The sequence below is a fragment of the Camellia sinensis genome, chromosome 8 (assembly GCF_055761805.1).
Source record: "Camellia sinensis isolate YWXY chromosome 8, ASM5576180v1, whole genome shotgun sequence".
Lineage (NCBI taxonomy): Eukaryota > Viridiplantae > Streptophyta > Magnoliopsida > Ericales > Theaceae > Camellia > Camellia sinensis.
The window spans coordinates 99,262,030-99,278,792 of NC_138968.1; the positions used below are offsets into that span (position 1 = coordinate 99,262,030).

The 16,763-nt window shown below is 40.5% G+C and overlaps 2 protein-coding genes across 2 annotated transcripts; both read left to right on the forward strand.

Annotated features, from left to right (window-relative positions):
* The first annotated feature begins 488 nt into the window (after window positions 1-488).
* On the forward strand, window positions 489-7,345 carry LOC145797026 (uncharacterized). The gene is made up of 2 exons (XM_082883074.1): window positions 489-855; window positions 3,271-7,345. The coding sequence occupies exon 2, from the start codon at window positions 3,825-3,827 to the stop codon at window positions 5,877-5,879; it is 2,055 nt and encodes a 684-aa protein (XP_082739200.1). The 5' UTR covers window positions 489-855; window positions 3,271-3,824; the 3' UTR covers window positions 5,880-7,345.
* LOC145797912 (uncharacterized) lies at window positions 5,895-11,164 on the forward strand. The gene is made up of 8 exons (XM_082885352.1): window positions 5,895-6,789; window positions 6,871-7,103; window positions 7,176-7,365; window positions 7,801-8,048; window positions 8,466-8,729; window positions 8,883-9,122; window positions 10,404-10,529; window positions 11,129-11,164. The coding sequence occupies exons 1-8, from the start codon at window positions 5,895-5,897 to the stop codon at window positions 11,162-11,164; spliced, it is 2,232 nt and encodes a 743-aa protein (XP_082741478.1).
* The last annotated feature ends 5,599 nt before the right edge of the window (window positions 11,165-16,763 follow it).

Below are 16,763 nucleotides of genomic sequence, written 5' to 3' on the forward strand. Positions count from 1 at the left end.
TGTTGATCCAGCCCGAGACAGCCTTCACTAAATTAGGCATATCTCTTTGTACACTTGGAATTTAAATGTGATGCTACCACCATTGGAAATTAAACTTCTGGGGCTTCAATTTAGACCAAAGAACTGCCTAAAAACAAGTCCATATGGGGGAGATATGCCCATTTGAAGTTGGGCTTAAAAGCAGATTTTGTTGATTCGACCCAAAACAACAATAGCCCATTTTTCTTGGTTTTGGTTCGGTTGGGACAACCCATTTACCTATTTTTTTGAGCCATTCAAATGCATCCACTCATCCTCCATTATACCTAATCATCCTCCATTGTCAAAAAGAGGTTTTGTTTGCATCCATAAAGGAGTATCCCATGCAACCACCTTGAAAATTTGCCCTCCTATCACATTCTTGTCTCCCACCTTGTCTCCCACCTTCTTTTTGACCTTTACTCTCCCTCATTGCCTATATAGAAAGATCATATTGTAAGAGAGGAGGAGGACAACGAAATTGAAGAGAAAGGAGTGAGAAAAGAGTGAAAAAAGAGAGAAAATTTGAGTTGTTTAGCCAAAAATATTCCTATCTTCCATATACACCCCATACCTTCCATAGCTACTGAAATTCCTCATTTTCATACACCAAAAACACTCCAAAAATTCTGATATAGCCAAAGATCAATCGCCTCGATCATAAAGAAGAATGTTTAGTGATTGAAAGTGAGAAAAACTAGAGAGTTAGCCACTTTCCATACCACAAACTCCATAAACTCCATAATTTCGAATTGAGGATTTGAGAACACACTTCCTACACTTGAGGGTGATCAAGAGGAAGTTTGGAAATCAAGAAGTTCAATCTTTCTTTGGAAGGTGAATTTTTAATCTTTCATTTTCTTATATTTTATATCTTATATTTATATTCTTGCTTCTTATTTCATTGTGTTTTGTTATAATCCAAGTAGTTTGTTTATCTCATATTTATTTTCTTACTTTATATTTCATAGTGTGTTGTTATAATCCTAGTGGTTTGTTTCGCTCATAATTATTTATTTATTTATTTTTATTCGCATACTTTAATTTCATATTAGTTTTGTTGTAATCTTGCATGTTTTACCTCATGTTTATTTTTTTCGTGTATTAGTCTCATATTAATTTTGTTGTAATTTTGCATGTTCTATCTTATATTTGTTTTATTGCTTTAGGTTTATGTTGTGAGTTTGCACTTTTTTTTATTTTATTTATTTTCTTTTTTTTTAATCTAACCGGTAGTGGTTAGTTGAGCCACCTACATATTTTTTGTTTGTTCCTTTTCTTGGTTTCGCAACAAGACAGGTTTTGCTTGGCCTAATTCGCCGGCCGGCCTATTTGGTCGGTCGGTTAGCTTCTTCCGAACAAGATGGCATAATCTCCCAATATTGACCAATTTCTGCCGGCGGTTCTAAAGAACATGAAGCTTTTATTTTATTTATTTATTTTATTTTGAGTGTATTGTGAGGTTTTTATTTTGTTGTAATATTCTCCTCATCCCTCTCTAATTTGGTTTGTAATTATTCTTTAAAATGTTGTAATAATTCCTCGCCCCGCTTCTTTCTATCCCATTCTTTTACTTGCTTTCTTTATTTGTGCATAAACATCATATTTATTTTTCATCATAGTTATGCTTTGCATCCATGTTTCATGCATCTTGATTTGGCTAAGTTTGCATTTGTGGATTTAATCAATTCCTATGTGATTATGTGCGCTACCTCATGTTCTTGAGATGATTCACATATTATATTTTAGAAGCCGAATCTTTAGTTGCATCTCATGAGTGAATTGCATTAGGGTTTTGTATATAAGATCATGCATATTTTACTAACTTTGTTTTGCAGCTTGTTCGTGGGACATCAAACATGTGAGTTTTTATGCTTTAGCATCCCGTGTGTGTGTGTTTTTCTTACTATGTCTAGCATTCTACCATGAGGCTACTTGCTTATGTGATATAACTCTATGAATGCCAGTGGATGGAGGTTGTGTCGCTTAATTTGGAATGATGTTGATTTTTCATGCTTGTAAACTCAATTTATTTGGGTTGTACATCGTCAAAACTCTTTCAAAATGCATGATATCAAATTGTTCCAAAATGAATGGCATAGTCTATACTTGTATGCTTCACATAGTAAATTTTAGGATTTATTAACTAATCAGAACATGAACATATAAATAAAATAAAATTCATATCATGGTTAGTAAAGGCCGATCTTTGATCGGGTGGGCGGGGGTGCTCATTATTGACCTTCCCCTCTCATACCTAAGGTTCCGAGCCAAGCATCCTTGGTTACGATGAACAGTGGCCTTGGCACGAGTCATGGGTTTCCTAATTTTCCCAAAATAAATATTAGGTGGCGACTCTGAGATCTGATGACGCAGTCCATTTTTTACAAAATTGCAATAAAATGGATTTTCAATAAAAGTTGCCAAATCTGGACTCTCATCTATGTTTCACATTGCACTCGTGAGAATAGATCAAAGAGATCTCGGGGGTCCGAACTGTTTAACGTGCGCGGGTACCCCCCGAGCATGTTACAGTTTCTGGCGACTCTGCTAGGGATTTTATGAAACCTTGACTCGGACTCCATGATATGACTTTTATTTTTAAATTATATGTTCATTGCATTGCATTCATTGGTGCACTTCAAGTGCTTGTGTTGCCCAGATACTGATGGGAGCACAAACATGCTTTTTGTGACACTACACCTATCTTTACGATACTTTAGAGGCCTTGTGTTGCAACCTTTTAAGATCTGTCAAAAAGGTATCTTTGCTACGTAGCTCTGCTATCTAGCTTTGCTATCTAAGGTTCTCAAACTACGAAGAGAGGCTATTTGACTCTTCTGATTTCCTGGGATCTTTATTGGTTATGACCCAAAGGACTCTTTGGTAACGTCACCTTGACTTCAACCCCTAGAGTAGAGCCAACCTTATGCATATAATGAGCTATAGTACCTTCCAAAATTAGGACAGGATGCTCTCCCATTTCTAGGATGTATGATGCCGCTTGTTTGAATAGTGAAACCCTAGATCATTTCAAAGTTAGGACAGGGTAACCCTAGCCCCCATAGGGGTGTTTGTTCTCTTTCATGCTATGTGTTATGTGCAATGTATGGGGATTCTTAGATTCAGACGAGTGGTTCAGTCATTTCAGCTTGTGGAGTTGAGTTCAGTTTTTTTCCAACATGAGTTAGCAATAATCAGTTGAGCTGGGATGCTGATGAAATTCTGATTAGGGGTCCCATTTTGTTTCAGCAAGGTAGTCGAGCACTATAGCTTCCGAAAGGTCTAATATCCCCCAAGTTCTATGGACTCGCGTTGGTAGACTTTGCAAAAGTGCAGATTTGGTTCAGGGTCAGCCAGTGTTAGTTTCTTTGCCGCCAGTTACACGAAGAAAAGAAAAAGCTTCATCAACTGTCCAGAATACCCCTTCTTCACCTACTAGATCATCACCACTCAACTCACCAGAATCAGTGATGGCTTAGATTCCGGAAAATATAGCAGACATACTATTGGCCATTCAACGGAGCATGGATACTGTTACCACTGCAGTTGCTGCCCAAGGCACTACTCTTGCCGCTCAAGGCAATACTCTTGTTGAACTGCAACGCTCATCTGGGGTGTCCATTACCCAACCACCTCCAGTGGCCCATCCAATTCCACCTCCACCTCCACCAACTGACCAGTTTGTCGAACTTAACTCACCAGAAGATCTGAGGGTTCCTGCACAAACTTCAGGAGGATCATTTCCCCTTCCGTAACCAGCGGAAGGGATCTTTCCCTCCGAAGCACCTGAGTCTGACCCAACTATGTTGAAGCTGTCCAAGTTGGAAAAACTTTTCAAAAGGTCACAAGGAGTCAATTTAATCCCAGACATCGAAGACGGGTACACTGAGACAGTTGTGAAGTTGCCAGAACGGTTCAAAATGCCACACATTGATAGGTTTGATGGCTCCGGTGACCCAATGGTGCACATTCGCCTATTCTCTGATGTCTTAAAGCCTATGGGTTTGACTCGTCCGCAAAAGCTCTCTTTGTTCGAACGAACTTTGTCAGGAGTGGCTGTTATCTGGTATGCCAAGTTAGAAGACTCGGTGAAACAAAATTGGGAGGAGTTAGCTGAGGCTTTTATCACCCAATATTCTTACAACACCCAGATTGAGGTAACTACTCGGGATTTGGAAGCAACTCGCCAAGAGCCTAATGAAAGTTTTGTAGCTTTTGTCACCAGATGGAGGGCAAAAGCAGCAATGATGACCAACAGACCACTCGAAAAAGACCAAATCCGTATGATAGTCAGAAATCTGCATGGAAAGATGTTACAAAAAATGATAGTCCTCCCACTCTTCACTTTTAATGACTTACATGAAATAGGGGTCCAGATAGAGGATGCCATCAAACAAGGAATCATTGTGGATGATAAGGAACCTGTTCGGAAGCCTTTTGGTTGCAGTTCCAATGCAACTACTAATAGTAGTACAGTTGTAAGACCTTCTGAGGTCAATTCAGTCACTACCACCACTGCCAAAATGGCCGACCCATTTGCCAATGCCAGTCCACAAACAACCAACTCAACCCGAAACACGACTAGAACCCTTAACCCTCTCTATATGTCCCCAGCCAAAGCTATGAAAATCTTGATAGAAAGAGGGTATCTCAAGCCTCTAGACCCCCGACCTCTTCCCGATCCTCTCCCAGCCAAACACAACCCTACCAAATACTGTGCCTTTCATCAACAACTGGGACATGACACTGACTACTGTTTTCGCCTTCGCCATGAAATCCAAAAGCTCATTGATAATAAGATCATAGCTCCCCCACAACCACAAAAACCCAATGTCACCACCAACCCGTTGCCATCCCATGACAAAAATCGACCACCTCCTCACCTCAACCATATCCATACATTCCTCCCCACCTTCAGCCCTAGTATATACATCACACCTGTCCATCTACCCAAACCCGAGGTATACATTCCAGAGAGCATTGATATATATATGATGGATGCACCTCTAACCCAGCCAAAGCTAAAACAGACCATAGTGGTGGTGGTGGTACAAACAAAGGAAGAAAAGGCCGTATCAAAAGAAGGATCCAAAGAAGACATAACCGAAGTACCAGTGATTGAGACTGGAAAACTACTGGAAGAAGGATATGATCCCAACAAGTACATAGTACCTGTTGGCCAGTTGAAACCAGAAGTTATCTTACCCGACTCATGTACCATCAATGTCGTTAGAGAAGATATGCATGAACAAGGATTAGATGACTTGACCAATCTAGAAGAAGACTTGGACAATCTCAAATTCTTTGAGGAATTGGATTTGGGAAATGTGCAGATCAGTTGGTGGGATCCAAGAAGTTTCAATGCTACTCACGGTTGGGCAAGTGATGATGAAGGTTCTGATGGGAAAACTAAGGGAAAAAATGATGAACCAAAAACTGAAGCTAGAAAGTTTGAAAGCAGTGGCAATGAAAGGGATTCCAAGAGAGAAGAAGAATCAGAAAGTCTGTTAGAGTATAACGTGGGAATGATTCATGTAAAGCCTGACAACTGTCTTTCAGTTAATGAAGGTGAATGGTGGGATGATAGCGATTTGCAGCTCGCTCACACCGATGATGAGTGGGGTAATACTTTGCTTGATGAGACTTGGTATTCTGAAGAAATTGATCACCTAACTAGGAGTGGGCGTTACTTTAGACCTCCACAACTAGACCAAGGCGAATCCTCGGGCAAAGATACTGACATTGATAAAGAGAAAGAGAAAGAGAAGGAGAAAGAAACAGAAGAAAACCTAGTTTTAAGACAGCTAAAAAAGATCCAAGCAAACATCTCCATCTGGGGACTTCTCATGGCTTCCTGAGAACATCGACAGGCAATGTTGTCAATGTTGAACAAGGCTAAGCTATCAATTGACACCACTCCCGTGCAGTTAGTGTCATTAATCACCCCAAGAGAAACCATCCCAGCAATAACTTTTGCTGACAAAGAGTTGCCAATAGAAGGATCAGAACATAATAAGCCTCTGTACATATCACTGGAATCCAGAAAGAAATGGATCCCGATTGTTCTGATTGACACCAGATCAGCCATCAATGTCTGCCCTACACGCACTGCTTATGCAATTGGACTAAAGCCAGCAGATTTCACTCCCACTACTCAATTGATCCGGGCCTATGATAATACTAGTCGGGAAGTGATGGGGACAGTCAAAGTACAAATAACAGTGGGTCCATCTGAGCACGAAGCTGAATTTCATGTCATGGATGTTCCCGCAACGTTCAACTTGCTTTTGGGAAGGCCCTGGCTTCATCAGATGAAAGCTGTATCATCCACACTACATCAATTGGTAAAGTACCCATATGGCAGAGGAATTTCCACTGTCTTCGGAAATTCATCCATTCATCCTCCCCCAGAAGTCACAACACCACTACTAGAAATACAGCATGGGGAAGAAGATGTATTCCTATCAGGTTTTACATTGGTAGAGGCCCAGCTAGTTCAAACGCTCATGGCAAAAGATGAAGGTGTATACGTCAGTGCCCAATCAATCTATTTCATGAGTAAACTAGGTCACATTCCAGGGATGGGATTGGGACAAAGTGGCAGGAAAAGTATTACTACAGCCAGTGAAGTACCTCATAACCCACATGCATTCGGACTGGGGTATGCACCCACGGCTGATGACTGGAAAAGGAAAACTGAAGAGATCAAGGAGAGGATCAAGGCCAAGAGAACCGGGCGGCAGTTTGAGTTAGTTCATAAGCCAATTCGTGGGACCTTGAACGGACGCTTTGTCCGCCAAGGAGAAGACTTCCCTTTCTGTGGTTTCCCTGAGCCCTGGATTGATCAAGTGGAGAAAAAGAGATACCCTAGGTTTGAGATCTTCTTCGATCATCAGCTTTCTGACAGTGATGAGGAGTGGGTAGATCCTAGCATCGACATCAGACAAGATAGAGAAGTCAGCTCGGAAAGCAGCACAGAGGAAGTTCTGGGTCTAACACTGGCTGACTTATTGACAGAATCACATACTAGCGCTGAACTGATGAATTTGGGGGATATGACCATTGTCGTGATCGGGGAAGAGGTACCTGCTGACTGTTCATGCTTCATCATGGATGCGGTGAATGGCTCACAAATAAATTGGCATTTTGAAAAGAGTTGTACTGAGAGTTCTGAATTGGCTGTTGAGTCTGAGTTTGGTGGGCCTGTGGGGTTGGAAGCAGATTTAAGTTTGTCTAAAATGTCCGAGTCTTCTTTTTCTTTCTCTTTTGAGTCTGTTGCAACTTGTGAGCCCAAGGCTTTGAATGAAGATGTGATTTCCGCTTACTTTTCTGTGCCCATAGTTCGTAATATTGACCAAAATTTTCAAAATTTTGATAAAAACGAAGAGGAAGAAATTCCTCGGGCTTTGAAAAATTTAATCGACTGGGAGGAAGAAAGGCGTGCTAAGCCATTAGTGGATGAAATTGTTTCTGTAAATGTGGGTACTGAAAAAGATCCTCGCTTGATTCAAATTGGTTCTACATTGTCTTCAGAGGAACGTGAACAATTAGTTGCTTTATTAACAGAATTCAAAGATGTTTTTGCATGGTCCTATGAAGACATGCCAGGAATTGATCCTGAGATTATACAGCATAGGATCCCTCTCGACCCTGAGGCCCGACCTGTCAAACAGAAGCTTCGCAGAATTCGTCCTGATTGGGCCTTAAAAATTAAAGAAGAGGTTACCAAGCAAATCAATGCTGGTTTTTTGCTAGTATTAGAATATCCTACCTGGTTAGCCAATATTGTGCCAGTTCTGAAGAAAGACAGTAGAATTCGAGTTTGTGTTGACTTCCGAGATTTGAATAAGGCTAGCCCAAAAGATGATTTTCCATTGCCACATATTGACGAATTGGTAGACTTCACTGTAGGACATGCTTTACTGTCATTCATGGATGGTTTTTTAGGGTATAACCAAATCCTTATGGCTCCTGAGGACAGAGAAAAGACAGCATTTACCACACCATGGGGGACATACTGCTACAGGGTTATGCCATTCGGTTTGAAGAATGCCGGGGCCACTTACTAGAGAGCTGCTACCACTCTTCTGCATGATATGATCCACAAGGAAGTTGAGGTGTACGTAGATGACATGATTGTCAAGTCCAAAGATCGACAAAGCCATTACACTGCATTGAATAAATTCTTCGAGAGAATTAGGGAATACAAGCTAAGGCTAAAGCCACAAAAATGCACCTTTGGGGTAACTGCGGGTAAGATTTTAGGGTTTTTGATCACACAACGGGGAATCGAAGTTGATCCATCTAAAATTAAGGCCATCTTAGAAATGCCGCCACCAATGACTGAAAAAGAGGTGTGGGGTTTTCTAGGAAAGGTGCAATTCATAAGGAGGTTTATTTCAAAGCTAACTTTGACTTGTGAACCACTGTTTGGTCTCCTAAAGAAAGGGAAGAAGTTCCAATGGAATAATCGATGTCAGTTTGCATTCGAGCAAGTCAAGCAGTATCTGCGGAATCCACCTGTGTTATCACTGCCCGAGCCAGGAAAATCGCTAATTTTGTATTTATTAGTGACTGAATCAACCATGGGATGTATGCTTGCGCAAGAGTCAGATAAGAAAGTGGAGAAAGCCATCTACTACTTGAGTAAGAAGATGCTTGACTACGAGATCCGCTATACTTCCATGGAAAAGGCTTGCTTGGCTTTGGTTTGGGCCACCAGGAAGTTGAGACACTACTTGTTAGCTCACTCGATAATTTTGGTTTCAAGATTAGACCCCATCAAATATCTCTTTGAGAAACCAGCTCTTACCGGTAGGCTAGCTCGTTGGTTACTCTTGCTTTCTGAATTTGACCTTAAGTATGTCACTCGCAAATCTGTCAAAGGAAGGGCTGTAGCAGAATTTCTGGCTGATCACCCAATTGAAGAAGGAGAAGATGTGGAGTACTCATTCCCAGATGAAGAGGTCATGCAGATGGAAGAAGACACTTGGAAGTTGTACTTTGATGGAGCGTCCAATCAATTTGGCTATGGGATAGGCATGTTGCTCATAGCGCCGGATGATTCCCATATCCGCTTAGCTTTCAAACTCCAATTCAGGGTATCTAATAACCAAGCAGAGTATGAGGCATGCATTGCTAGATTGGAAGCAGCCCTAGAACTAGGGGCAATAAGGTTAGATGTGATCGGGGACTCGAACTTGGTCGTCTCTCAAGCCAACGGAGACTGGAAAGTTAAAGAGGAAAAAATGAAAGTCTACCATCAAACCTTAGACTTGTTGATCCCGAGGTTCGAAAAACTGACTTTTACACACCTGGTAAGAGAGAACAACCGATTTGCTGATGCGTTGGCAACCTTGGCATCAATGATAGATATACCGGTCGGGGTCAAGATGCGTCCGATCCTTATAGAACAAAGGTACACCCCTGCATATGAAATGATAGCCGCAACGGAAGAAGTTCAAGATGAAAACCCTTGGTACTTTGATATTTGGAATTTTCTGGAAAGTGGTACATATCCACAAGGGGCAAACACCAAAGACAAAAGGGGGATACGGCGTCTTGCCACTCAGTTTGTCATTTGTGGAGATAAGTTATATAAGAGAGGGCATCTGGGAATGCACAAGCTATGTGTAGAGGAAGAAGAGGCAAAACGTATCATGGAAGCCATCCATGGAAGAGAGTGTGGAGCCCATATGAACGGTATAATGCTAGCCAGAAAAATCCTTAGACAAGGATACTACTGGTTAACCATGGAAAGTGATTGCATCAACTTTGTTAGGCGATGCCACAAATGTCAAATCCATGCCAATCGCGTGAACATCCCGCCATCAAAACTCTACAACATGACTTCGCCTTGGCCTTTCTCAGTCTGGGGCATAGATGTCATCGGGGCAGTCACACCGAAAGGTTCAAATGGGCATCAGTTCATCTTGGTTGCCATTGACTATTTTACCAAATGGGTTGAAGCACAGTCGTATTCGGTGTTGAAAGCATCACATGTGGCCAAATTTATCAAGAACAACATTATCTGCAGATACGGGGTGCCAAACGAATTAATTTCAGACAATGGCTCCCATTTCAAAGGAGAAGTGGTAGTTCTACTTGAGAAGTAAAACGTGGCTTTTCACAAGTCATCAACTTACAGGCCACAAACCAATGGAGCCGTTGAAGCTGCAAATAAGAACATCAAGAACATTCTGTGTAAAATGGTAGAAACTTATAGAGATTGGCCAGATAAGTTACCTTTTGCACTTTGGGGATACAGGACATCAATCCGAACATCTACAGGGGCAACCCCTTACTCTTTGGTATATAGAATGGAGGCTGTTTTGCCAATTGAGTTGGAAGTGCCTTCATTGAGGATTATGGCTGAATGTCAGACAACAGAAGCTGATTGGCAACAAAACCGATTTGAGGAACTGTTGTTATTTGATGAGCGAAGGTTGAAGGCATTATACCACATTCAGGGATATCAACGCAGGATTGCCCGAGCATTCAACAAAAAGGTTAGATCCAGGAATTTGAGGGAAGGGGACTTAGTGTTGAAAGACAACCGAGCTCCTATTCACGATCCTAGGGGCAAGTTTAGACCCAATTGGACGGGTCCCTACATCATTAAATCAATCTGGTCAGGAGGAGCGGTCATTCTCATGGATTTGGATGGTTTGGAGTTCTCACAACCAATCAACATGGACAAGCTGAAGAAGTACTACCCTTGAGAAGCTCGCTGGGTCGAAAACCCGAAAGGGTGACCCAGGCAAAAGTTAGAGCAGAAAAACAAAAAAAAATAAATAAATAAATAAATAAATAAAAATAAAATGAAAAGCTCGCAAGGTTGAAAACCTGAAAGGGCGGCCTTGGCAAAAGTTAGAGCATAAAAGGAGAGTGTCAATACCCGAGTGAACCTTAGCCGGAACTACGTATGGCCTGATTCCTATCTTTGGGATACGTAGGCAGCTTCATCTTGAAGTTCGGCCTTAATCATTTTTCAACTCACTCTTCTCGTCCATGTTTGATTGGGGTGTCTTTATTCGACTCGGCTATCTTTGATTGGCTCGTTCCCATTTGATTCAGTTGTTCTATTTCTCTTTCATGATGGGTTCAGTCACAAGATGAATTCATTGTACATCTCAAGGGTTGATTTCGTGTTGGTCAAGTAGTGGTGATTTGCGAAAATAGATTTTGAGGACTTTTAATGGAGCTGACTAATTTTTCTCAAAAATTGTTCCATTTTTGCAAAACTTGGACCATTTTTTGGATTTGAAAAGCGAAAATTTTTAGTGCTCACAATTTAGCTTGCATGATTTGAAACAGAAAAAGAATAAGTATGCTAATCTAACTCTCATGTTGATCAAAACAGTTTTACAAAAAAAAAAAAAATCAAGAGACAAAAAAGGGTCAGGGCAATGAACTAGGGGCATAGTCGAGTTAGAGATTCTGTCTTCCCTATCGCTCGAGTCAACTATTCAGTGTATATAAGTGTATATTCATACCAGTCAAGGTATTCATACCAGTCAGTGTATATAAGTGTGTATTCATACCAATCAGGGTATTCATACTAGTCAGTGTATATAAGTGTGTTCCTTTCATACCAGTCAATATATTTATACCAATCGATGTATTTACACTAGTCAGTATATATAAGTGTGTTTGGATCGTTTTGTTTCGTTCTTCTTTCGTTAAGTCATTCTTTGATTCAGGTCAGTATAGAATCAATGTTCAATTCAGAGTTCAAAATTCAATCACTCTCAAATTCAATCAAACAAAAATGTTTTCAAGTTCAAAGTGATATGCCAGTCATGCCAGTGATGAGCAAAAAAGAAATTGATTTTATTGAAGTTAGAGGAGGACATCCCCGATTACAGAGACTCAAAAAAAAAAAAAAAAAAAAAAAAAAACCAAAAGAACAAAAAATAAAAACCAAAAAAAAGAGAGAGTAGCATTTTCTCAATTTTTCAGCAGCAGCTCGGTGGAGAAGATTACAACCGGCTTCATTTGCACACAGCTTCGTTGCCTAACTTTGACCATCAGCTGCCTTGCTTCATCTTTACTCCTTCGAAGCTTTTGAAGACTCTGCCTTGGCCTTGGCAGAGCTTCCAAAGGAGATTATTCCTCGCCGACCATCAAATTGGTTGTGCGAAGAAACTCCGAATTGAGTCACGGAGGTCGTCAGTCGTTTCAGCTCTTTGTTCTACTTTTTCAGCGCACTAATTTCTACTCGACCGTCTTTGTACATACGTTGAAGGAGGGAGAGTTGTGCATGTAACTGATGTACTTCACACGTCCTGTTCTGCAGTCGATGGGACAAGTTGGAGACTGCTGTCACGGTCCCCACACATGACCTTAGTGTATACGAGTTTGCTTCGATGTCAGACTGTGCCGCCATGATTTGTTCAACTGACATCGCTGGAAAGTTGAAAACAGGAGAAGGAGGAGGAGCTCGTGGTTGAGGTTCAGGAGAGTCAGACTCGGTCATCTCTATCGTGGACTCGTTCAGGTCTGGAAAAAGAGTGAGAGAACCGTGTGAAGAAGGCATGGCAAAGGAGAGTAATGCAAAAGAAAGAGATTGTAGAGTGGTGGCAGAGAAAGTTTGCAGGCTTTTGCTCTGCCTCTCTCTTTCGCAGGCCTCAACTTAAGAAGAGGAAGAAGCCAAAGAAGAAAACAAAGAGGGCGGAAGGCTCGAGACGATCATTGACAATCGGGGCAAGATGGGATAGCTTGTCGATCAGGCGCTGCGATTGTTGAAATCGTGTGCCAGACACAACACTCGAAGAAGATGACGGAAGAGAGAGTGAGACAAAAACAGAGAGAGAGGCGGGAGAATTGTATATTTATACATATATGTATATATATTGTATATCTATGTATTATATATATTTGTTTAAACATTTTGGTCACAAGAGTGGCTTAGGTTTAGTGGTTTGGCTCAGTGGTTGAAGGCTGGAAGGCTGAGCCCAAGGTCAGGGGTTCGAACCCCACAACAAATGTATCTTTTGTTTTGTTTTGGTTTTATGTATATATATGTCTTGTATAGTATATATATATTTGTTTGCATATCTTGTCACAAGAGTGGCGTGGTTCAGTGGTCGAGGACTCGAAGACTAGGCCTGAGGTCAGGGGTTCGAAACCCTGTACCCCCGTGTCCATGCATTTTGCATTTTTCCTTTCTTTTTTTGCTTGTTTTGAGTACATGTGCCGACGTCAGCAAACGGAATATGCCTTCTCAGTAACGGCACTTTCCCGCTGATGCCTGTAAACAGAATATTCCCTATTTGTGTATATGTCTGTATTTTGTCTGTAAATATCTGTGTATTAGTCTACCTGTGTTTGCAATGAGTTCCTATGAGACCAACTGCAACGGTGGAAACTAGAGTTCGAATGGCAATGCCTAGAACGCAAAAGGTTTGGAATTTCCGAGACTAAAGTCTAGTTTAAATACCCAGGGGTGTATCCTCGGCTTAAAATCTGTATGGCAGCCCCATAGGTTGAGGTAGCATGTATGCGTCTCAATTCTGGATACTGAACCAACCTAGTCTGTCACCCCGTTGGAGAATAGGGAAAGTTGTGAATATGATCAGGAAGAAAAGCAACATCGGTGGCTTCTACATATAGAGGTTACCCCTTGTCATTCTACCATACCTTCTTCCACTTGCGTGAGACGTGTTTGGATTTCGAATCCACCTTTACTCCTTTCACGTGAAACGTGTTAGGATGTGACGTTTACTTGGTTAAAACCTTCCCTCTCTTCGTATAAAATACGTTGAGATACGCCTGTTGGTTACACCATTGTCATTTTCTCTAGTTAAAACCTTCCCTCTCTCCGTATAAAATACGTTGAGATATGCCTGTTGGTTACACCATTGTCATTTTCTACTTGGTTAAACCTTCCCCCTCTTCGTATAAAATACGGTTAGGTACGCCTGTTGGTTACACCATTGTCATTCTCATTGGTTAAAACCTTCCCTCTCTTCGTATAAAATACGTTGAGATATGCCTGTTGGTTACACCATTGTCATTTTCTCTGGTTAAAACCTTCCCTCTCTCCGTATAAAATACGTTGAGATACGCCTGTTGGTTACACCATTGTTATTTTCTACTTGGTTAAAACCTTCCCCCTCTCCGTATAAAATACGGTTAGGTACGCCTGTTGGTTACACCATTGTCATTCTCATTGGTTAAAACCTTCCCTCTCTTCGTATAAAATACGTTGAGATACGCCTGTTGGTTACACCGTTGTCATTTTCTCTGGTTAAAACCTTCCCTCTCTCCGTATAAAATACGTTGAGATATGCCTGTTGGTTACACCATTGTCATTTTCTACTTGGTTAAAACCTTCCCCCTCTCCGTATAAAATATGGTTAGGTACGCCTCTTGGTTACACCATTGTCATTCTCATTGGTTAAAACCTTCCCTCTCTTCGTATAAAATACGTTGAGATACGCCTGTTGGTTACACCATTGTCATTTTCTCTGGTTAAAACCTTCCCTCTCTCCGTATAAAATATGTTGAGATACGCCTGTTGGTTACACCATTGTCATTTTCTAATTGGTTAAAACCTTCCCCCTCTCCGTATAAAATACGGTTAGGTACGCCTGTTGGTTACACCATTGTCATTATCATTGGTTAAAACCTTCCCTCTCTTCGTATAAAATACGTTGAGATATGCCTGTTGGTTACACCATTGTCATTTTCTCTGGTTAAAACCTTCCCTCTCTTCGTATAAAATATGTTGAGATACGCCTGTTGGTTACACCATTGTTATTTTCTCTGGTTAAAACCTTCCATCTCTCCGTATAAAATACGTTGAGATACGCCTGTTGGTTACACCATTGTCATTTTCTACTTGGTTAAAACCTTCCCCCTCTCCGTATAAAATACGGTTAGGTACGCCTGTTGGTTACACCATTGTCATTCTCATTGGTTAAAACCTTCCCTCTCTTCGTGTCACACCCCAAACCCGCCCCTAAAAGTTTGGGCATGACCTCTTTAGAGACAGACATGTAACCTGGTAATATAACATACGGGGCCTTATCGGAAGCAGAAAAAAGTAAATAAATAGATAAATAATAATGAACAATTAAACTCCATTGAGCTACTCCTACATGCCAGGATCTCATTCATCACATGCATTATACCGGATAATTAAAGTGCCAAACTATATCCCAGAGTATGTACATACACATTTACAGTTCCAACCCTAAAGTCGGGCATTTACAAAACAAACATGAAAGGTATATACAACAACCTTAGATGGACACTCATAAGCAAACCAACATCTTGACAACTTAAGAAATTAAATGACTTAAACAGTGCCTGAACATATGAAGGTTGACAAAAGGAAGCGGCGTCTTGGCTAGGACTGACCGCCTGATTGGTGACCTACAGAAACAGACATAACAAAGGGTGAGCCGGGCTCAGTGAATAGTAATACATAAATAAACCAATGCTTAACTTGAAACATAATTCATATCAATAAATAAAAAGGTGCAGAGTTCACATAGTTAGTCTGAATCTGTACAAAGTACATAACGGCCTTAGGCCCAATCCTGCAACATAAACATAATGGCTATAAAGCCTTTGAAACATGGTGGCATGAGGCCCTTGAAACGTGTGGCACGAGGCCCTTGTAACTTGTGGCATAAAGCCCTTGAAAATGGCATGAAGCCCTTGTAAACATATTGGCATTAAAGCCCTTGTAACATATGGCACTAAGGCCCTTGAAACTTGTTGGCATTGAAGCCCTTGAAAGTGGCATAAAGCCCTTGAAAATGGCATGAAGCCCTTGTAAACATATTGGCATTAAAGCCCTTGAAAATGGCATAAAGCCCTTGGAAATGGCATGAAGCCCTTGTAAACATATTGGCGTTAAAGCCCTTGTAACATATACTTGAAACATACCTGAAACATACGTGAACTCGTAACATACTTGAAACATACCTGAAACACACTTGAACTTGTACATAAGTAAACTTGTAACATAGCTTGTAACATACTTAAGCTTGTATCGTACTCAAACTTGTAACATACTTAAATTTATAACATACGTGAACTTGTAACATGCTTATACTTGTAATATACTTGAACTTGTAACGCACATACACTTGTAACTTAATTATTTAAACCACAGTATTATTACCCCCGGGTAAGGGCCATGTGCTAAGGATATCATGAATTCATTAATTCAAACGTAACATATCATAACTAGAGCATTTCTTGATTATTTAGACTTGCTGGCCTTTAGCTCTTACATGTATTGGCATTAAACTTGTTGGCATTTAGCCCAAACATTATCATAGCAAACTTATTTCAGAGTCTTACAGAATTCCAGAATCATAGGGGGGTTGTTTCATTCTTTCTCTTACTTATGTACCTTCCTTGAATCATTTACATAAACATATAACATTTATCTTCCTTGAATCATTTATATGCATATAACATTTATCTTCCTTGAATCATTTACATATATATAACATTTATCATCCTTGAATCATTTACATAAACATATAACATTTATCTTCCTTGAATCATTTATATACATATAACATTTATCTTCCTTGAATCATTTACATATATATAACATTTATCATCCTTGAATCATTTACATACATAAGTAACGGAATTAACAGAATACTAATGGCAAGCATTAACGGTGGTAAAGCGTACTACTACTCACAGTGTTCAGGTGCGTGGTCCGTCCTTGTACCTAATCCTACACAAGTCACGTAATTCAAACATAATTC

Coding starts and splice junctions, on each gene's coding strand:
- LOC145797026 (XM_082883074.1), top strand. CDS start 3,825: ATGTTGAAGCTGTCCAAGTTGGAAAAACTTTTCAAAAGGTCACAAGGA.
- LOC145797912 (XM_082885352.1), top strand. CDS start 5,895: ATGTTGTCAATGTTGAACAAGGCTAAGCTATCAATTGACACCACTCCC. Junction 8,049..8,465: donor GGGGGACATACTGCTACAGG/GTTATGCCATTC, acceptor GGTCTCCTAAAG/AAAGGGAAGAAGTTCCAATG. Junction 9,123..10,403: donor CTTTCAAACTCCAATTCAGG/GTATCTAATAAC, acceptor GCTGAATGTCAG/ACAACAGAAGCTGATTGGCA.